General features: G+C 43.3%; 1 protein-coding gene across 1 annotated transcript in view; it reads left to right on the top strand.

Annotated features, from left to right (window-relative positions):
• LOC310646750 (transmembrane protein 132C-like) overlaps window positions 1–8,603 on the top strand; it is a gene marked incomplete at both ends in the record, with an annotated part of 38,605 nt that extends 30,002 nt beyond the window's left edge. Inside the window, 4 exons of the mRNA XM_083373415.1 lie at window positions 3,769–3,974; window positions 5,132–5,405; window positions 5,532–5,723; window positions 7,407–8,603. Of these exons, the coding sequence (XP_083229541.1) occupies window positions 3,769–3,974; window positions 5,132–5,405; window positions 5,532–5,723; window positions 7,407–8,603 (1,869 nt within the window). The remainder of the gene's footprint in view (window positions 1–3,768; window positions 3,975–5,131; window positions 5,406–5,531; window positions 5,724–7,406) is intronic.
• Between the last annotated feature and the right edge of the window lie 14,604 nt (window positions 8,604–23,207).

The raw sequence follows: 23,207 nt of genomic DNA, 5'->3' as shown, positions 1-23,207 counted from the left end.
CTTGTGTCTGGGAGCAATATTTTATTCCCTCTATCCAGGGTAGCAGGAAGCTTTCCTGAGTTCATGGACCAAGGCTACTTGTCCCCTTGTTTTCCCCCCCCCAAATAAAATCTCTTATTGCATTCTTAAAAGCCTGAGGATTTATAGATAGGATATTGTTTAATTAAGCACACATACCAGGAGGTGTTAGATGCTACAATGAAAAGGGAACTGAGTTATCAGACTTATCAACATCCTTCTGGGGTTTATTCACACCTTGCCAACGAGTGCTAAATTATGAGAAAAGGTGAATAATTAGGAACAAGCCCATTTTAATGCTTTATTCTTTGCACTTCGTACTTGATCAATACCTCCTGTCAACTTGGTTTAAGAGAAGTTTATTCCATCTCAATTTTATACTAACTTACCCAGCAACAATCTTCTAATCTAGACAATCACAGACAATCACCTGTCTGAGATGGTGTAGGTTCTCCTGCTTAAAGGGGGGGATGGACTAGAAGACCTCCAAGGTCCCTTCCAGCTCTATTCTATTCTATTATTCTATTCTATTCTATTCTATTCTATTCTATTCTATTCTATTCTATTTATTCTATTCTATTCTATTTTATTTATTCTATTCTATTCTATTCTAATTCCTTATTTCTATTCTATTCTATTCTATTCTATTCTATTCTATTCTATTCTATTCTATTCTATTCTATTCTATTCTATTCTATTCTGTAATTCTGTTCTATTCTATTCTGTAATTCTATTCTATTCTATTCTATTCTATTCTATTCTATTCTATTCTATTCTATTCTATTCTATTCTATTCTATTATTATTCTATTCTATTATTATTCTATTCTATTCTATTCTATTCTATTCTATTCTATTCTATTCTATTCTATTCTATTCTATTCTATTCTATTCTATTCTATTCTATTCTATTCTATTCTATTCCATTCCATTCCATTCCATTCCATTCCATTCCATTCCATTTTCTATTCTATTCTATTCTCTGTTCTGTTCTGTTCTGTTCTGTTCTGTTCTATTCTGTTGTAGTATTCTATTCCGTTCTGTTCTATTATTCCTATTCTATTCTATTCTATTCTATTCTATTCTATTCTATTCTATTCTATTCTATTCTATTCTATTCTATTCTCTGTTCTGTTCTGTTCTGTTCATCAAGAATTCTAAACATCTATGGAGATTCTCAGTCTTCCAGGTCATGGTTGTCTCAAAGTTTGTTTGTTTTCCTCAAAAGGCAACTAGACTTTCTTTGGTTTTCCTTGAAGACATTTCACTTTTCATCCAAGAAGCTTCTTCAGTTCTGAATGGTGGACGTTGGAGGGATTTATATTCCTTGCAGTCATCCGATCATTAGCACTCTTTCTGAGAGTCATTGAGGACACTTGGAGAGATAAATCTCCTCCATCATTCAGTCAGAACCAAGGAAGCTTCTTGGATGAGAAGCGAAATGTCTTCAGGGAAAGATAAAGTCCAGTTGCCTTTTGAAAAAGCACCATTGTGACACCAGAATTCTATTATTATGATTGATTGCACGGTCAGCCAGATGTTTAGATTGGCTTTGGCATTTTTGTCCACCTATCAAGTCCTTCCCATATGCAGATGTTGTCCTTTGATGTTGTTAAAGGTGTTGTTGCGAGACATCAGCTGTTCCAAGTCAAGCTACCTTTTGCAATTGACTGATGCTGTTTGTCAATGCCAATGGTGTTCAAGTGGTGCTCCAGATGTTTTGCAATTATACCCAGGGCACCTTTTACTGTTGGCACTATCTTTGCAAACAACATCTGCCTATCCCAGGTCCTTGGGAGGGACTCCAAATACAGCTGCCAGTTCTTTAGCTGGTGTTGGCATTCATTCATACCAAGTTCTTCCCAAGAACCTAGGATGTCTTAATGGATCAGCCTATTGCAATAAAGGTAAAGGTAAAGGTTCCCCCGCACATACGTGCTAGTCGTTTCCGACTCTAGGGGCCGGTGCTCATCTCCGTTTCAAAGCCGAAGAGTCCAAGGATGTCTCTGTGGTCATGTGGCCGGCATGACTAGACGCCAAAGGCGCAAGGAACGCTGTGACCTTCCCACCGTAGTGGTCCCTGTTTTTCTACTTGCCTTTTTACGTGCTTTCGAACTGCTAGGTTGGCAGAAGCTGGGACGAGTAACAGGCGCTCACTCTGTTACACGGCACTCGGGATTCGACCCGCCAAACTGCCGACCTTCTGATTGACAAGCTCAGCGTCCTAACCCACTGAGCCACCGCGTCCCTATAGTGATTAATAGTGATCCCTATTATTATTTCCCAAAACAGCACTACTTTTCTTCTCCCTTAATTACAAATCCCCAGGACTTTACAAAGAACATCCAGCAGAAAAACAATTCCTCCTGTGATAGACCATTGTCTCTTTTTTATGATTTGTTTTGTGCTGCTGAACTTTTCTTTTCATTCAACTTCAGGGCAGCCTCCTGCCTTCTCACTGCCAGCGTTGAACTGGATTTATTATTTAGCATGTAAATATTGTCCCAGAATAGAAGCACACATTAGCATAGCCAATTTCAGAGAGATATCCATAATCGCTTCTTTAATCAGTGTTGAATTTTACAGACCACTGAGTTTTCTCTTCTGTTAACATACTGGGGACAAGCTGGGTGGTAGAGATAGATAATGGATGGATGGATATATAGATGAGAGAGAGAGAGAGAGAGAGAGAGAGAGAGAGAGAGAGAGAGAGAGAGAGAGATGATACAGGGAAGGTAGATAAATGATAGCTGGATAGATAGATAGATAGATAGATAGATAGATAGATAGATAGATAGATAGATAGATAGATAGACAGACAGACAGACAGACAGACAGACAGACAGATGATATATATAGAGAGAGATGATACAGGGATGGTAGATAGATAGATGGTAGCTGGATAGGAGAGAGAGAGAGAGAGAGAGAAATAGAGAGAGAGAGAGAGAGAGAGAGAGAGAGAGAGAGAGAGAGAGAGAGAGAGAGAGAGAGAGAGAGAGAGAGAAAGAGAGAGAGAGAGAGATGGTTGCCAAAGGCATTCTGTAATGATATTGTCATCATAACATTCTTAAAAGTGATGCAGAAAACCTTGCAATTGGTTAATCACACACATTGTATCAGATGTGCCTTGGTGGAGCAGTGGAGCCTTGGTGGAGCCTTGGTGGAGCAGTGGGCTAATGCCTCCTTAAGTAACACCAGCTGCCTGCAATTAGTGCAGGTTCGCATCCCACCAGGCTCAAGGTTGACTCAGCCTTCCATCCTTCCGAGGTAGGTAAAATGAGGACCCAGATTGTTGGGGGCAATTAAGCTGACTTTGTAATAATGCCGCTTGGGGTGTGTGTGAAAGCCCTAATAAGCAGGCATATACATAGAATGAAGGCTACTGCTAAGCTTGTAAGCCGCCCTGAGTCTTCGGAGAAGGGCGGGATATAAATGGAATTAAAATAAATAAAAAATATATTTCCAGTGAAATCATTGAGCATCACCAAAGCCTTACTAAATGGGCCCAGGGCTGAAAAGCTAAATGCTAAGCACATTGATTTGTGCTTAGATTGTAAGCCGCCCTGAGTCTTCGGAGAAGGGCGGGATATAAATGGGATTAAAAAAAATAAAAATTCATAGCCATCATTTTGTCCAAAGGCTCTCAAAATTCCAGATGTGCCCCAAAGATCTCCTCCAATCCATGCCAGACCCACTCAAGGATGTCCCCTGATTCCTTCTTGACCTCCTCCTGTTTTCATTCTTTGCCTAGGTGTCCGACCGATGCGACTACGTTTTTGTCAATGGCAAAGAGATGAAAGGAAAGGTGAACGCTGTGGTGAACTTCACGTACCAGTATCTCAGTGCCCCCTTGCAGCTTGCCGTTTGGGTCCCACGCCTGCCTCTTCAGATTGACGTGTCCGACACGGAGCTGAATCAGATCAAAGGCTGGAGGGTCCCCATTGTTTCCAACCAGAGGTAGGTTTGGTTGGCTGGCTCAAGATTTGTGGCCTCTGTCTATGTCCAAAGGACTCCGTGTCCTTCTGTCTCTGTTGCGCCTTCTTTTTCAATCCACTGTTCTGCTTCTTTCCCCTCTTTCTGTAGATAAGGAAGAAGTGTTTATAAAGGGGACTGGGAAAAGGATCTCATATTCCCTAGGGCGATCCAGCTCAGTCTTTCCCCAATTCCCGAGGACATGGTGCAGTGGTCCATGTTGGACTGGATTCAGGAAAAATCAGCATCAATCTGCCACTCAATCAAGGGGCTTTCTGAAAGATAGGTAGATGGTAGATTGATGATAGATGATAGAAGATAGATAGATGGTAGATGATAGTAGATAAGATGGTAGATAGATGATAGATAGAAGATAGATAGATAGATAGATAGATGATAGAAGATAGAAGATAGATATATGGATAGATGATAGCTAGATGATAGAAGATGGGTAGATGGTAGATAGATGATAGATGACAGGAGATAGATAAATAGAGAGATAGCAGGAGAGAGAGATGATAGATACAGATAGATCTCTATCGTCTTCCTCTCTCTCTTTATTTCTATAGCTCTCTATCTGAGACAAACAGACAGACAGATGTCTCTATCATATCTCTCCCTCTATTTTTATCTCTATAGATCTCTATCTATCTATCTATCTATCTATCTATCTATCTATCTATCTATCTATCTATCTCTATATCTATCTAGCTATCTAGCTATCTATCTCTATCTATCTATCTATCTATCTATCTATCTATCTATCTATCTATCATCTATCTATCTATATGAGAGAGAGAGAGATGTCTATATTATCTCTCTCTGTAGCTGTCTCTCTAACATCTCTATATCTCTTCTTAATGTAGTTTATATCATTATCGGGGGGAAGGCAATTCTATTTCAGAAGTCAACAGGCAAATTTAATTGGTTCAAGCTTTTACAAATTCTTCCCTAGAAGAAGCCTTTGTTGGAGTTTGGTCCATGAACCAACGATGAATTGTCTTCTCCAAACAGCAGTTGACCATAGCGAACCTCCCTATAAGAGCATCTTCTTTGTGGAAGAAGCCATGGCATCTTTGAAGTGTGATGTGCCTGTTCAGCTCGTTGGGCGTGAAGGCAATCTCAAAATGCTAATTTTTCAGATTGACACGGGACAGTGATGATGAAGATGGAGATGAGCGGAAGGGAAGAGGTTGCACCCTCCAGTACCAGCATGCCATGGTGCGAGTCCTCACCCAATTTGTGGCTGAAGATGCCAGCCCGTCAGGGCAGCTGTCTTATTTGTTGGGCTCCGACTGGCAGGTTGACATAACCGATTTGGTGACGGACTTCATGAAGCTTGAGAAACCTCATGTCGCCCAGTTACAAGGAGGCAAGGTTCTGGTTGGGCAGGAAGTTGGCATGACAATGGTCCAGGTCAGTCTATCACATTGGTAGGAGAACATTCCTGCCTTGATCTTCCATTCTCTAAAGGTATTTGAGAAAAAATGACAGTGTAACTTTGATATATTCCTAAGAGCATCTCTCTGTTGACTTCCAAAGGTCCTTTCTCCACTATCTGACTCCATCTTGGCCGAGAAGACTGTGACAGTGTTGGACGACAAAGTGACCATCACCGATATTGGAGTCCAGCTAGTAGCTGGGTTGTCCCTTGTTCTTCAGCCCAGCACAGCTAGTCATCAAGCTTTCATGGCTACTACTATAGCTCAAGAATTGCTCCACACTCACAAACAGGTAGAGTATTTGGGTTTTCCTGAGTCGTATGCTGAGCCCTGTGTCTCCAGAATCTTGGTGTCATGGTTCCGACAAATGAAACTCTTCAAAAGAACTTCGAGGAATTGTTTACCTTAAAGAATCCTTTATTTGAGAAACAAAGTATCTGCACTATGTAGTTAAAGCCAAAAACTGAATTCCCCTCCCCTGGGCACAAAATAACAAAGCATAATTCCCTCCTCCAATTAACAGTCATAAATCACATTCTCCAATTAGCCTGAAGCACAGGTTTTCTCCCCAGCTCTCCAGCCCACCAAATCTTTATCAACTCTGGGCGCAATAACCTTGGGTTCCCACAGCTGAGTTATTACTGTTATGACTAACTGGACTCTCATCCATATCCCCCCCTCCCAGCATCAACTAACTCTAAAAGCAAAAGAGAAAAGATGGCTACATTCCCCTCTGTTGTCAAAGCAAGAACACCCGATGTTAGCAGCGTTGACACTTAACATACTACTTCATCTTTAACCCGTTTCCTTACTATCCAAGAGATACAGTGAAAACTGGGGGAATGGAGAAATGAAATTGCTCTTCAGATTGGGAGGCTCATCAAATCTTGTTATTTTATGGCCCCATCAAAAAGCTTATTTCTTAACAAATACCCCATTGAGGTCCGGGCATGTTCTTCCCAAGGCAGTGGTAAAACCTTTTAAACTAAATAGATATACATTTGTACCGATTGTTCCAAAGAAGGGGGAAAGGCCACTCTCAAGTTTAAATGATGCTTGTGTCAAGGGACAGATACTCTTAGAAGAGATTTTTTTTCCCTGCCCATTTTGTTTTCTGGCTGTTTCCTACCTGGAAAGTATAATAATCTTTGAGGACCATTAAACTTAACTGCTCCCTTCTGCATTGCTTAAAAGTATCAGATTTATCGATCAGACCTATTGATTAAGCATTCCAGCCCTATAAAAGCCACTCTTCCTCTCCTTCCCATTAAAGCTGATTTGTGTCAGGAGACTGCAGTCTCCTTGAAAAGTGGCTGGCCTTTCACCAGATCCGTGAACCTCAAAGCTAGCATGGAGCAATGGCTTGAGAAAATAAGCGTTGCAGATAGCAACTTGGAAAACATACACAGGTACACTTTCCATCATCATCATCATCGTCATGACAAGAACAACAACAACAATAATAATAAAGTTGGAAGGGAACTTGGAGGTCATCTAGTCCAACCCCCTGCTCAGGCAGGAAACCCTATACCACTTCAGACAAATGGTTGTCCAACCTCTTCTTAAAAACTCCCAGTGTTGGAGTATTCACAGCTTCTGCAGGCAGGCTGTTCCACTGGTTAATACTTCTCCTTAGTTCTAGGTTGTTTCTCTCTGTTATAGAATAAGAGAGTTGGAAAGAACCTTGGAGGTTTTCTAGTCCAATCCCTGCTCAGGCAAGAAACCCTGTCCCATTTCAGACAAATGGTTATTCCAATCTCTTCTTAAAAGCCTCCAGCGATGGAGCATTCACCACTTCTGGAGGCAGGTTGTTCCACTGATTAACTGTTCTAACTGTCAGGAAGTTTCTCCTTAGTTCTAGGTTGTTTCTCTCCTTGGTTAGTTTCCATCCATTGCTTCTTGTCCTTCTAGTCCATGAAAGCTAATGAGATGTTCTACTTACCTCATTCAACTATTTCCTTTTATTTTCTGCTAGGAGGCCATGGTGAGCTCCTGGATCCAATTCAGCGATGGTGCTGTGACTCCACTGGACATCTATGATTCCAGAGATTTCTCTCTCTCTGCCTCCTCACTTGATGAATTGGTTGTTTCGGCCCCTCAGAGCTCTGCTCTCCAATGGCCAGTGGTGGTAGCAGAAGGAGAAGGGGAAGGCCTACTGGTCAGAGTAGATATGATGATCTCTGAATCCTGCCAGAAATCCAAAAGGAAAAGCATCCTAGCAGTTGGCCACGGAAGCATCAAAGTCAAGTTTGGCCAGAACGATGCCAACTCCCACGGCCTTGGGGATTACAGTGCTGAGGAAATTGAAAACCATGCCAGTGACCGGAGGCAGAAGGAGTTTGACCAAGAGCACCATAGCCAGGAAGGACAATATTATAGGAGTTCTTCTGCTGAACGAGAAGAAGGCCTCAGGAGGAAGACCGGTGTGACAGCCAAGTCGACAATCAAAAGCAAAGTCTTCAAAAGTATCCCTGAAGGAGATAAACTTTCAGATGAAGGTCTACTCCAGAACATCCCGATTGATTTCACCAACTTCCCGGCTCAGATTGATCTTCCCCAAAGCAATAATGGCATGGAGGACAGTGACCTGGTTCAGACACCCAGAGGCCTCAGTGACTTGGAGACTGGGATGTATGCTCTGTTAGGAGTCTTCTGTCTCGCCATTCTGGTCTTCCTGATTAACTGTGCCACCTTCACGTTGAGGTACCGTCACAAGCAGCTTCCCATGGAAGGGCAGACCTCCGTGAACCATTCTCATGACTGGGTGTGGCTCGGGAATGAAATGGAGCTGCTGGACAACCCAGCAGACATCTCACCTCCACCCGATGATTGCACCACGAACATAGACCAAGGGATAGGCTTTGATGCAGGCCACCAACTCCTCGTTGGCACACCAAAAAAGCTCCCGAGTCAAAGCAGTCCAAAAGTTCAATGGGGGGACAAGCAAATCAGAGACCTGAAACAGGAGCACCCTTTGCATTCACCTGCCTCCAAGAGGAAGCGGGTGAAATTTACCACGTTCACCACCATCCCTCCAGATGATGGCTCTCCCACTGTCAATTCCATCCTCAACTGCAGTGAAGATGACATTAAATGGGTTTGCCAAGATATGGACCTGGGAGAATCAAAACAGATCAGGAACTACCTGGAAAAGCTGAAAGAGAAAGTGTAGCAGCATCACTTCTGGGTTTTCAGAGTTAACAGCCACACCTTGATGCCTTCAGATGCATTGGAATATGTGAATACACAAATATATGCATGAACCGGAGTGGGAATTGAGTAGATGATGTATAGGACCAATTTTGATAACCCGGCAGATACGTTCTTTCATGAAACCAGCTAGATGGCAGTGTCTAATCAAGCTGGATGGATTGCAGAAAACAAATCAAGAGTTGGACCTGGTTAGTTCTTGGATAGAACATCATCAAGATGTTCTCGGCCGGTAGGCTCTACTGGGAAGTGATAACCCAACCAGAAAGAGACAACGGCAAATTATTTCCATATTGTTGCCAATGATATTTACATGGATGTTTTCATAAAAGTTCATTCCATGTTTATTATTTGCTAAATAATAAACCATAGGTGATTTCTCCCACCCCATCCTCTTCAGATCAGATGTTTCTAAGGTCAAGTGGAAGTTCCCAAGGAATAGTTGGTGCCTAGGTGGGACAGGATGTCATGAAGAATGAGAAGGCTGGGTTTTTGGAGGTTATCAAGTGCAAAGTAACCAAAAGTATTCTTTTTTTTTTAGAGAGAGAGACAAATCAAAGTGGATCTTCAGATCTCTTGTAAAGATTTGAAACGTCTTGAGATCTAAGTCATGCTTGACTTACCGTTCCTTGAGTTGGAGAGAATTGGGGATGACATCTTGTACAGCAGAATGAAACTGGGGTCACTTTTGGATTTAGCTGCATTTTTTTTAAGGTTCCCATGTGGAAATTTGGCTCTCCTTCTCATCTCTCTTCCTTTCGCCAACATAGTCATTTGGGGCAGATGAGACTTATTTTGCAGGTATTCCAATCCAAGAGCTTTGGTCCAAACCTAACATAAGCCACTGAAATGGTCTTGCCACTTGGAAGAAACTTTGGCATGGGAATTCTAGATGCAGAGGAGTCCATGAGTTTCTGCTGATTTTAACCCATGACAAAAGCAACATCTCTGCATTCATACCCCTTGGGTCCTGTGCGTGATGTCACAATGCGCATAGAAAAGGGGTAGGGCACCACAACATTGCATTCTTCAGCCTAACCACCAATGGGTAGATAGAACAGCAAACCCTGATTGGTTCAGCCTTGTAGCGAATCAGCACCACTTGATGTTGAGCGTTGTCCAACCCCTGGGCCATGGACCAGTACCGGGCCACAACATTCCAGCAACTGGTCTGCACAAACAAGCAAAGCCCCATCCCTGGGATGCAGGCAGCACACACAACCACACACCCTTCATCCGTGGAAAAAGCTCTTTCCACAGAACCAGTCCCTGGTGCACAAAACGTTGGGGACCTCTGGTCTAACCAACATCCATGCCTATCTCTGAAGGTTTTCTTTTCCCCACTACCTTGAAAGTGAACCAATGTTCTGTTTGACAAGACAGAGCTGATCTGGAAACTGGAAGGTCTTCTCTTGCCTTGGAGACCAATAAGCTTGAAATTAGTTCATTCTAAGTGGAGCAGAAACCCTGATATTCCAGCTTTTCGTTCTGGTCCTCCTTCACTCGAAACAGAAGTCATTCTTAGTTTAATGGACTGGTTGGCTGGATTTGTACAACCCAATGAACCAGATCTGGTCAAATCTGTGTGACAGCCATTCCACTGGTTCAGCTAAACCTTGATTAGTTGTCTCTGTGTGTAGTTCAGCATATTCACTCAGCCCATGGGGTTAATGAGGACCCAGATTGTTGGGGGCAATAAGCTGACTTTGTAATAATGCCGCTTGGTGTGTGTGTGTGAAAGCCCTAATAAGCAGGCATATACATAGAATGAAGGCTACTGCTAAGCTTGTAAGCCGCCCTGAGTCTTCGGAGAAGGGCGGGATATAAATGGAATTAAAATAAAAAATAAAAAATAAAAAAATTATAGCTGGCAGCATTGTACCAACTCAGAAAAATTGGTTCAGTCAGGCACCAGGTTAAACTCGTTGTGTGAATGAAGCTTCTGAATGCTTTCCAGCCGGCTTGCGAAGTTGGGAACATGCGGTGTCAACCATCATTAGGGATATTTAAATGCCTCGTTGGGTTTTATTTGTGCCCTGTTTGGGTTTTGGCTTCCTAACACCCAAAACACCCGTCTGTTTTGCTTCTCTTCTTTCTTTGGGATGGCCTCAATGGAACTTGACACCTCATAACGAAGACGGTCCTTTTTTTGTTCATTCTTGTTTTTGACAAGACTGGCCTAGTATTCACTGTAAACTGAATGAATGTAATATTTATTTCTACGTGTCCACGGCTGTAATTAAAATGTTTCCATGGCTTGGTTAAAAGTCAGTTTGTTTGGAGGGGGTCCATGAGGGTGAAAAATAAATAAATCAAATCTATGTTCTTCTCCCAAGACAAACGCAGCTCCTAAAGGAGTGATTAAGGTCATATTAAAAATACTGCCGGGGATCACCGACAATTACAAGTAAGCTCATTTCGTGACCGTTCAAAGTTACAACCTCACTGAAAAATGTGACCTATGAAGTTTTTTCAGCTATGACCTTTGCAGCATCCCCATGATCACGTGATCAGAATTCGGATGCTTGGCAACTGCTTCATACTTAATGACGGTTGCAGTGTCCAAGGTCACGTGATCCCCCTTTTACGACCATCTGACATGCAAAGTCAATGGGGGGGGGGGGAAAAAGCCAGATTCACTTAACGGCTGTGTTATTGACTAAGCAACTGCAATGATTCACTTAATAACTGTGGCAAGAAAGGTTGTAAAATGGGGCAACACTCATGTAACAAATGCCTCACTTAACGACAGACGTTTTGGGTTCAATCACGGTCGTAAGGCAAGGATTTCCTATACAGGCGGCTGGTGGTTAGGAATAGGTTCATTGAAAAACATATAGGGAACCGTTGCTGGAATTGGGTATGTGTAGTTTAATGAAGAGAAGGGTGAGGGGTGACATGACAGCAGTGTTCTAATATCTCAGGGGCTGCCCCAAAGAAAAGGCAGTCAAGCTATTCTCCAAAGCACCTGAAAGCAGGACAAGAAGCAACGGATGGAAACCAATCAAGGAGAGAAGCAACCTAGAACTAAGGAGAAACTTCCTGACAGTTAGAACAACTAACCAGTGGAACAACCTGCCTCCAGAAGTGGTGAATGCTCCAACACTGGAGGTTTTTAAGAGGAGACTGGACAGCCATTTGTCTGAAATGGTATAGGGTTTCCTGCCTGATCAGGGGGTTGGACTAGATGACCTCCAAGGTCCCTTCCAACTTTATTATTTTTATTATTATTATTATTATTATTATTATTATTATTATTATTATTATTATTATTATTATTATTATTATTATTATTATCAGTTGTCTCTTGGCTGGTTGGTTAAGTTACATGGTGATTGTTAGGCTAAATGTAGTCCTCGACTCACTCACCATTTGTTTAGTGAATGTTTGAAGTTATAACAGCACTGGGAAAAAAGGGGACTTGTGACCGGTTTTCATGTTTATGACCTTCCCAGCAACCTCATGGTCACATGATCAAAATTTGATTACTCCCTTCTCCCTCCTCCCTTCCTTCCCTCCCTCCCTCCCTCCCTCCCTCCTCCTTCCTTCCTTCCTTCCTTCCTAAATTCAATACCTTTTAGCACTGATGATGTTACCTAGTTAGGGTAATGAAACCTCTTCAAGAAAACAACCAAGCCCAGAGAGCACCAAGGCCCCCTCAGATACATCAAAGTAGATCCACCCAGAGGATCAGGGCCGTGTTAGGATTTTAAAGACAACCGTCTCTCTCTTTCTCTCTTTGGGCTGTGTCGACCTACCGACTTCAGCCCCCATGCTGCTGTATTCCTCCTGATGTCCAAGCAAACCGCTCTCAGCAAGCTAGTCTTTAAAAAAACAACAACAATGGGTGTGTGTGTGTGTGTGTGTGTGAAGCGTGATAAACCAGGATACACCAAGTTGTAAAAAAAAAAAAAAGTGGATTGGTCTCCAATGTTTCAAAGTAGCCAGAGGAGGGCGCCTGATAACTTCCTAACTCAGACATGTCAAACACAAGGCCCGCGGGCCACAAACGGCCCGCCACATGATTGAATCCGGCCCGCACAACTCTCCCAGAAATTACAAAGGTCAGGCCCCCACCACCTTGGTGCCGGCCCGGCTGAGCACTTGCTCAGTAGGAGGCAAGTGCACGTGGGCTGGTGGAACCCAGCACTATTTGCATCTTATTAGTCTCCTGCGGCTCCAAAAAAAAGTGGAGGAGGAGGAGGTAGGAGGGAGTGAGGTGGGACGCGGGGGGGGGGAGGACGAGCAACACCCAGCCGGTGAGGGGGAGAGATGCCCAGGCCAGCCCCAACCTCCGCAAGTGAAAGCAAGGGAGATTGCAATTGGCTCCTGCAATCTCCCTGCGGCCCGGCTTTCTCTTGCAGAAGGCAAGCTGAAACGGAGCAAGGAATGCGAATCGCCCGATCTCGCGCTCCTAGGATCTCCTCTGCTCGGGTTCAGCTTCACTTGCTACAAGAGAAAGCAGGCTGAAAGGGAGATTCCCTCGCTCCGTTTCAGCCTGCTTTGTCTTGTAGCAAGAGAAACTGAAACCGAGAAGAGGAGATTGCTGAAGCGCGAGATCGGGCGATTTGCATTCCTTGCTCCGTTCCAGTCTGCCTTCTGCAAGAGAAAGCCGGGCCACAGGGCTGCCTCCGTAGGTACTGCTCTAACGCGGAGAGGGAAAGATAAAGAGGGAAGGAAGGAAGAAAGAAGGAAAGAAGGAAGGGACAATGGGAGAGGGAGGGAGGGAGAGAAAAATAGAGAAAGAGGGAGAGAGAGAGAAGGAGAAAGAAAGAGGGAGGGAAACAGAGGAAGAGGGAGAAATAAAGGGAAAGAGAAAAATAGAGAGGGAGAGAAAGAGGGAGAGAGAGAAGGAGAAAGGGAGAGAAATAGAGGGAGAGAAAGAAAGGGAGAGAGAGAGAAGGAGAAAGAAAGAGGGAGGGAAACAGAGGAAGAGGGAGAAATAAAGGGAAAGAAAAAAATAGAGAGGGAGAGAAAGAGGGAGAGAGAGAAGCAGAAAGGGAGGGAAATAGAGGGAGAGAGGGAAAGAGGGAGAGAAAGAAAGGGAGAGAGAGAAGGAGAAAGAAAGAGGGAGGGAAATAGAAGAAGAGGGAGAAATAGAGGGAAAGAGAAAAATAGAGAGGGAGAGAAAGAGGGAGAGAGAGAAGCAGAAAGAAAGGGAGGGAAATAGAGGGGGAGAGAGAAGGAGAAAGGGAGGGAAATAGAGGGAGAGAGAAAGAGGGAGAGAAAGAAAGGGAGAGAGAGACAAGGAGAAAGATAGAGGGAGGGAAATAGAGGAAGAGGGAGAAATAGAAGGAAAGAGAGGGAGAGAGAGAAGGAGAAAGGGAGGGAAATAGAGGGAGAGAGAAAGAGGGAGAGAAAGAAAGGGAGAGAGAGAGAGACAAGGAGAAAGAAAGAGGGAGGGAAATAGAAGAAGAGGGAGAAATAGAGGGAAAGAGAAAAATAGAGAAGGAGAAAAAGGGAGGGAAACAGGGAGAGAGAGAAAGAGGGAGAAATAGAGGGAAAGAGAAAAATAGGGAAAGAAGGAAAGGGAGAGAGAGAAAGAAGGAGAGGAGAAAGAACGAGGGAGGGGGAGAGAGGGAGAGAAAGAGAAGGAGAGAGAGAAATTAAATTAGTAACATGATTGTTAGGTGAATCTGGTTTCCCCACTAACTTTGCTTCTCAGAAGGTTGCAAAAGGCGATCACATGACCCTGGAACAATGTGACCATCATAAATATGAATCGATTGCCAAGCATCCGAATGTAAATCACATGACCCTGGGGATGCTGCAACGGTCATAAGTGTGAAAAATGGTCATAAGTCACTTTTTCAGTGTCGTAACTTTGAACGGTCACTAAGTGAATCATTGTAAGTCGAGGACTACCTGTACTTTATCATTTTTTTCCTTTTTTAGGGGGGGTGTCAAGTTTTTGACACGTTGCTGGGTGACATTGCCTTGTCCTAAAAGTGGTACAATGGATGAAAAGGTTGAAAAGCCCTGTTTTAGTATACTGGTACTATTTGGTTCAGAATATTTTTTTTCTTGTTTTTCTGCTCTAAAAACTGGGTGCGTCTTATGGTCAGGTGCGTCTTATGGTCCGAAAAATATGGTAGCTCGCACGCAAAACAAGCACGGCAGAGGAGCCCATGTGTGAAAGAAGCCTGGCAGAGGAGCCGGAGCGGCTCCACTGCTGGGGGCACGTCTTGGCTGGGGCCTTCCAGGATCCGAGCTGGGCGCCTCTGCTCGCCACTCCGGCTCCTCTGCCGGGCTTGTTTCGCATGCGAGCTACTTTGCCGGGCGCTGCTGAGGGCGAGCAGAGGCGCCCGGCCCAGATCCTGCAAGGCCCGGCCGAGACGCGCCCCCAGCAGTGGAGCTGCTCCAGCTCCTCTGCCGGGCTTCTTTCACGCATGGGCTCCTGTGCCGGGTGCTTGAAGTGCAAGGATCACATCCAGGCAAGAATGTTCAGCTCACAGAAAATGAGATTCTGGGCATATGCCTGAAGTCACGAGAGATCTTCCTGAGCCAGCCCATTTTGTTGGAACTAGAAGCCCCACTCAAGATTTGTGGTAAACAGCGGTATAACATAAAATTATGGAAGAACTTCACTGATTGCTTCAACTGCCTACCTATCACTGCCGAGGGCAGAATCCTTTAATTCCAGGCTGTGTTATGGGTAATTTTGCAGCTGCTGGGTTTCTGCTGCACAGGGTAAAGCTGTAAAATGGAAACTGAAGTGGGATCCCCTGCTGCCGGTGTGGTTTTGAAAAGCTGGCATGGGTACAGAAGTGTGATTATGTGTTGAATTGCTGTTCAAGTGTGTGTACTTCAGGGGCACTCCTAGCCTGGGGAAAGTAAGTCTCTGGTCCTTTTTTAGGAAGGTTTCCTGAATTTAAGCCCTCTACCACACCAAAAAGGACATAGAAATACAGGTAGTTCTCATTTACCGACCACAATTGGGACCAGCCACTTGGTTGTTAAGCAATGCAGTCACTCAGTGAAACTGCAACTGACTTAGGTTCTTACTTCAGCTGCCATTTGCCACACAATCCTGAAAAAGTTCTAAATGCAAGGATTGGCTGCAAAGTTACTTTGTCACCACTGTTGTAACTGTACTGTTGCTAAACGAGGACTACCTATCTTACGGCTATGCAATGCTCATCGGGGTGCCTGCAAATGAGCCAATATCCGGCCCCACCCCACTAGGCTTTTTCGGGGGCCTCGAGGCGGAAGGGGGAAGTTGGCCCTCTGGGAACCAGGTTGAGTGGCACTCTGCCTGCTTCAAGTGCACCTACCTACAAGGGTAACCCTGGTGTGATTGCTTGATTTGCTGGTATAGTAGAGCTGAGCGCTAAAAACTGTTTTTGCCACCCTGCCTGCCCCTCAGGGGCACTGCTGCCAACTTTCTTTCATTTTGAGTAAGCTGCGCTGAGTGAGCAGCATTGAGCTGGCCACGCCCCCCTGGCCACGCCCACTTGGTCACACCCACCTGGCCATGCCCCCCCGGCCCCCCGAGGGCAACCGTAATGCTGATGTGGCCCTCAATGAAATTGAGTTTGACACCCCTGTCCTAACTGATAACTTGCGAATTTTGCTCTGCTCTTCCAAATCCTGTTAAAAAAAAAAAGAAGCCACTGCTGTGCTAAAGCAATGTTGTGGTGGTGGTGGTGGTGTGTGTGTGTTTGTGTGTGTATGAGAGGGATGCGGTAGGGGGGGTAGGGGGGGAAAAACCCAACCAGCTGTGCTTGGAATACTTTGGCAGAGGAGGTTTGCCGTGTAAAAAATGGTTTCCCACCGTTAAAATTGGCTCTGCAATTCGATGAGCTCTTTAAAGTGCTACCTTTCACGGGTGGGGGGGGAGGAGGAGGGGGGAGGAAAAAAGCTCTTCCCCATAAACGCACGCTCAAACACACACAGAGAGACATACACACTTTTCCTTTGCTGCGTCCAATTGGTTTTGAATAACTAAGCTGCTGGCTTCAGAAGCTGAGCTTGCTATCAATGCTTGCCCAGCTTTGGAAAGACTTTTTGAGATGAGCTGTTGAAATTGTACTGCCTGGTTAAAATGCAAGTATGAAAAGAGAAAAGAAAAGAAAAAAAAGAAAAGGGGAGAGGAGAGGAGAGGAGAGGAGAGGAGAGGAGAGGAGAGGAGAGGAGAGGAGAGGAGAGGAGAGGAGAGAAGAGAAGAGAAGAGAAGAGAAGAGAAGAGAAGAGAAGAGAAGAGAAGAGAAGAGAAGAGAAGAGAAGAGAAGAGAAGAGAAGAGAGAAGAGGAGAGGAGAGGAGAGGAGAGGAGAGGAGAAAGGGAGGAGAGGAGAGGAGAGAGGAGAGGAGGGGAGGGGAGAGGAGGAGGGAAGAATAGAATAGAATGGAATGGAATAGAATAGAATAGAATAGAATAGAATAGAATAGAATAGAATAGAATAGAATAGAATAGAATAGAATAGGAATAGAACAGAACAGAACAGAACAGAACAGAACAGAATAGAATAGAATAGAATAGAATAGGAATAGAATAGAACAGAACAGAACAGAACAGAACAGAACAGAACAGAATAAATAGAATAGAATAGAATAGAATAGAATAGAATAGAATAGAATAGAATAGAATAGAATAGAATAGAATAGAATAGAATAGAATAGAATAGAGCTGGAAGGGATCTTGGAGGTCTTCTAGTCCAACTCCTTGCTCAAGCAGGAGAACCTATAACATCTCAGACAAGTGAATGTCCAGCCTCTTCTTAAAAACCTCCAGTGATGAAGCACCCACAACTTCTGGTGGCAAGCTGTTCCACTGGTTAATTGTCCTCCCTGTCAGGAAGGTTGCTTCTCTCTTTGATCAGTTTCCACCCATTGTTTCTCGTCCTGTCCTCTGGTGCTTTGGAGAATAATTTGACCCCTACTGCCTTGTGGCATCCCCTCAAATACTGGAAGACTGCTATCATGTCTCCCTTATTTCTTCTTTTCTTTAGACTAGCCAGGCCCAAGTCCTGCAGCCGTTCTTCAAAGGAAAGGGAAGGAATAAAAGAAAAAAGCAGCTTCTGCAAAGAGACTCTATCTTGCCCTAGGAATAGGGCAGCCCTGAATTGCTATAAGACCAAAACCAACTTCCGCACCTGTGGGGTCTAGGCATAATGGTTGAAAGTGCTCCATCTCTGTAGGCTTTTGTGAAGAAGTTGGACAGCCAGTTCTAGAGGATGGCCAAGTTGCTTTTCCTGCAGATGGCAAAGGCTTGGAGGAGATGTTCCCTGGGGTTGCATCAGCTCCACAACTCCGTAGTTCTATGATTTAGGGATGCAGTGCCAGGACCCACCCCAATCCACGTCTTAGGAAAACAAAAACTCTCGGAGTCAGTTCTAGTCCAAAAGGAATTTTTACTAGGACATGTTTGGTCGTGGAAATACAAGACAGGACTTAGTATTGTTTTACAAATTGAAACTTTATAAAGAGTTCCCGGTTCAACCGCCTTTCCCTCAACCCCATTTGGTCAGCCCCCCCATCATTTACTTCGTGTCATCCCTTTCGTGGGAAAAAAGGAACTTCGGATCTTTACGGTTATTGTCTTCTTCCTTTACAGATTCAAATGGAGACACAGGACAGATGCCTCCTTCCCTAACCCTCCCTTTTGTTCCCCCAGTTCAAAAGGTTTCCCTTGGTCTTTGAAATAACCTAAGGCAGGCTGAATCCACATCCGCTCCTCCTTCCTCTGGAGATGGCAGAATCCATGGTGGGGGGGGAATAATGTTTTAAACATACATTTATGAATATGATATAAATGGATTCTGACATGCAGCCTATTTAGCCATTGGCAAGGGACCGTTCAGAACCAGCCATTGTTTTATTGAACCTCACATCGGCACCAGACAGGAAAAAATAAATAAACTTAATTTGGACTTCAGTTCCTACATTATGGAAAAGAGATCAAACTTTTGTTTTGCTAAACCAGGAATTAAACAACTCTTCAATGCTTTCCTTTTTATTCCCTAATTAGGACCCCAACTTTTGGAGAATAAATTCTGACCATTGGCTATGGTCAGTCTCACAAAGGATCTCATTATTGTAAGTGCTCCAAAAGTAGCCATGAGTTACAATTATTTTCTTCTTTCTAATTGGGCGTCTGGGTCTCTGTTTCCAAATAGGGCTGGAAAACAATGGACTAATTGCAGGAAACTTTGATTTTTAATTGACATGCAGGAAATGAAACTAGGCAGAAATTACTGCCTCAAACAAACCTCAGCAAAACTCACACAACAAAAGTTTTTTTTTGTTGTTTTTTTTAGCTTTTTGCCATGGGGAAGGGAAATCAGATTTTATGTGATTTTAGGTCCAATGTAGCCTTTGAAAATATTGGCTTAGGAAAGCTGTACGTGTAACTCCAGGCATCCTTTGACACACTCTCTCTCTCTCTCTCTGTCTCTCTCTCTCTCTCTCTCTGTCTCTCTCTCTCTCTCTCTCTCTCTGTCTCTCTGTCTCTCTGTCTCTCTGTCTCTCTCTCTCTCTCTCTCTTTCTCTCTCTCTCTCTCTTTCTCTCGTTCTCTCTCTCTCTCTCTGTGTGTGTGTGTGTGTGTGTGTGTGTGTGAAAAGTCACTTTGGCAGTTGTGAGTGTGTGATTGAAATCATCCTCCTCCTCCTCCTCCTCCTCCTCCTCCTTTCTGTTCTATTCTATTCTATTCTTTATTCCATTCCATTCCATTCCATTCCATTCCATATTTTCTATTCTATTCTGTTCTGTTCTGTTCTGTTCTATTCTATTTCCCATTTCCATTCCATTTCTTTCTATTCTATTCTATTCTATTCTATTCTATTCTATTCTATTCTATTCTATTCTATTCTATTCTATTCTATTCTATTCTTTATTCCATTCCATTCCATTCCATTCTTCTATTCTATTCTATTCTATTCTATTCTATTCTATTCTATTCTATTCTATTCTATTCTATTCTATTCTATTCTATTCTATTCTTTATTCCATTCCATTCCATTCCATTATTCTATTCTATTCTATTCTATTCTATTCTATTCTATTCTATTCTATTCTATTCTATTCTATTCTATTCTATTCTATTCTATTCTATTCTATTCTATTCTATTCTCCATTCTATATTCTATTCTATTATTATTCTATTCTATTATTATTCTATTCTATTCTATTCTATTCTATTCTATTCTATTCTATTCTATTCTATTCTATTCTATTCTATTCTATTCACATAGAGTACTAAGCAGTTGGAAAAAGACATGACCTGCTAAATTCTCCCCCCCCCCACTCCCCAGCTTAAAAACAGCTGCACTCTGCTAACCTCAGGAACCATCCAATCTAACCTGTACTTCCCGAAAACCAGACCCGTTCTGATATTTCATTTCCCTTCCGCCTGAAATCTATATAAAAATATTTCAAGTGCTCTTTGCCAATATTAAAAACACTCCAGAAGGCGCACACATGCTGCAATTTTGAATTATTGCTTCCCCGCACATATATATTTTCCCCCTCCCCGCATAAGTCTTTGGTACACAATATTTTTGATGTGTTTTTAAAAGCAAGAATCATAGCAATTTAACAATACTGCCTTGGCAGCCCGCGCATGTTATGCCTTGGAATCTCGGCGCTGTTATGATTCTCTGAGTGCGATTTCTGAATTATTAACCTTTCATAAATACTTAGCTGGAGCATTAATGGATTTACACCGGCTGGGTTTGGAATGGATAGCTGCAGACCGATTAAGGTACATTATCTCTTGAATAGAGAAGCGGATGACAGAATCACAAGGAGGAAGAGAAGACAAACCAATATAGGCAATAAAAAACAGTCAACCCTGGATGGTTGCCTTGTTCGGGATTGCTGTTTCCTTCCCTATAAATGCAGGTAGTCCTCAACTTTGAGGGTGATGGAGCCCGTCCATTACAGTCATAAGGTGTGACAGTCGTAAAATGGGTCACCCATGTGACTGACTCATTTTTACACCCTTGTCTTATTTTTATCATCTAATCTTCAGTTTTGTCATGTACTAGCCTCCCATTCTCCACTAAACAGATAAAAAAAATACTCTCCAGCAAATAAAGTTTAATGTTTCAAATTCCTTTTCCAAATTTTGTCTATCCGCCAGGAGAGATAGATGATAGATAGATAGATAGATAGATAGATAGATAGATAGATAGATAGATAGATAGATAGACAGACAGACAGACAGACAGACAGACAGACAGACAGACAGACAGACAGATAGAGACAGATAAAGGTGGAGAGAGAGACAGATAGATATGATAGATATGGACGGATATATAGATAGATAGAGGGGGAGAGAGAGAGAGATAATGATATGGATGGAGAGATGTTAAATGATAGATGATAGATAGATAGATAGATAGATAGATAGATAGATAGATAGATAGATGATATAGATTAGATAGATAGATAGATAGATAGATAGATAGATAGATAGATAGATAGATAGATAGATAGATAGATGATAAATAGAGATATGGATGGAGAGAGATGTTAAATGATAGAGATAGATAGATAGATAGATAGATAGATAGATAGATAGATAGATAGATAGATAGATAGATAGATAGATAGATAGATAGAGATATGGATGGAGATGTTAAATGATAGAGATAGATAGATAGATAGATAGATAGATAGATAGATAGATAGATAGACAGACAGACAGACAGACAGACAGACAGACAGACAGACAGACAATATGGATGGATAAATAGAGGCAGACAGGCGGACAGACAGACAGACAATGATGGACAGATGAAAGTGATAGAATGATACAGAGATAGACATAGATGATAGGCAGACAGCTGATCATCTGCTTTCCTTTTTGAAAAGGGCAGGACTTTTGAAAATTCGATGTGGAACTCCCCCACCCCCGATGGAGTCAACATCAGCAGGTGACTGAGATTAAAGGTTGGTTAGTTCGATTTCACGACGGCATAATTCTAGCCCATCAAGCCATGAAAGATCTGACAGCCATTAAGGTGTAATTTTTTTTCCTCTTTGGAAGAATAGACACTAAAACACCCCAAGTTTCTTCTCTAAGAGGAGACAGTCACTTTATTACTTAATAGACGGAGGATGAACGGCTTCAGAGTTAGGTGCCCGCCGATCTGCCTAATAACATAGGTTTTGTAAAATAGAATAAAACACCCTTTTTGCAAACTGAGCTGGCTTTGGGATTGACACCACGGGTTGGGTTCATAAATCAGATTAATTTAATTGTGATATCAGCTTTAGATGATGATGGGCACAAGTCCAGGACGACATAAGTAGACCTTGGCTTAGAACAGTTCATTTAATGACCATTTAGAGTTACATTGGCACTGAAAATGGCGACTTGTGGCCGTTTTCCACACTCACATCCACGGCCATGTGATCAGAATTCAGACGCTTGGCAACCGACTCATATTTACGACGGTTGCAGCATCCTAGGTTCATGCGATCCCCTTTTGCGACCTTCTGACAAGCAAAGCCAATAGGGAAGGCAGACTCACTTAACAACCGGGTTACTGACTTAAAAACTGCAGGGTTTCACTTAGGAACGGTAATAAGGAAGGTCACAAAATGGCAAAACTCGCTTAACAACGGTCTCGTGTAATAAGAGAAATTGGGGGCTTAGTTGTGGACTGCCGGTGCCTGTATGCAGGCAGAAAGGTAGCTTCTCTTCCACATGCTGTATTTCTGCTTACGGGGAAAATGTTTCTTTTTAACAATATCAACTATCAGGGTTAGGCAACCTCGGCTCTTTATGACTCCTGGACTTCAACTCCCAGAATTCCTGAGCCAGCATGGCTCAGCATGGAAACCTCTCCCTTTTCCCTCAGCGTGGCTGGCTCAGGAATTCTGGGAGTTGAAGTCCACAAGTCATAAGGCGGCCTAGGCCTAGGCCAGGGGTAGGCAACCTTGGCTCATTTATGACTCGTGGACTTCAACTCCCAGAATTCCTGAGCCAGCGTGGCTCAGCATGGAAACCTCTCCCTTTCCCCTCAGCGTGGCTGGCTCAGGAATTCTGGGAGTTGAAGTCCACAAGTCATAAGGCGGCCTAGGCCTAGGCCAGGGGTAGGCAACCTTGGCTCTTTTATGACTCGTGGATTTCAACTCCCAGAATTCCTGAGCCAGCGTGGCTCAGCATGGAAACCTCTCCCTTTCCCCTCAGCGTGGCTGGCTCAGGAATTCTGGGAGTTGAAGTCCACAAGTCATAAAAGAGCCAAGGTTGCCTACCCCTGAACTAAGGCATTCCGAAACGGTGCCGTGCAGGGGTGCCTCCATTCTCCGGTCTGTGGCCGATGGAGCCCAAAGTTCTGTCTCGGTTTATTAGTTTCTCAACTCCTGCAGTGATTAGCAGTCCAAAAGTGGATTTGAAAGGCAGAGTGATGTTTCTGCTACGTTAAGTCAAAGAGAGGTGCTAGTCACTGAACTCAGAAGCATAAATGATGCATTGCAAGGTATTTCTTTAATTAGCCATAAAGTTAATTCATCAGGCTTTCAGGGGCAGAGAAGGGGGAAAGGACAGAATAACAGAGTTGGAAGGGACCTTTGGAGCTCATCTAGTCCAGGGCTTTTCAACCACTGGTACGGGTACC

This window comes from Vipera ursinii, assembly GCF_947247035.1.
Source record: "Vipera ursinii genome assembly, chromosome: 14".
NCBI classification, from domain to species: domain Eukaryota; kingdom Metazoa; phylum Chordata; class Lepidosauria; order Squamata; family Viperidae; genus Vipera; species Vipera ursinii.
This window is presented reverse-complemented; position numbering and strand designations above follow the sequence as displayed.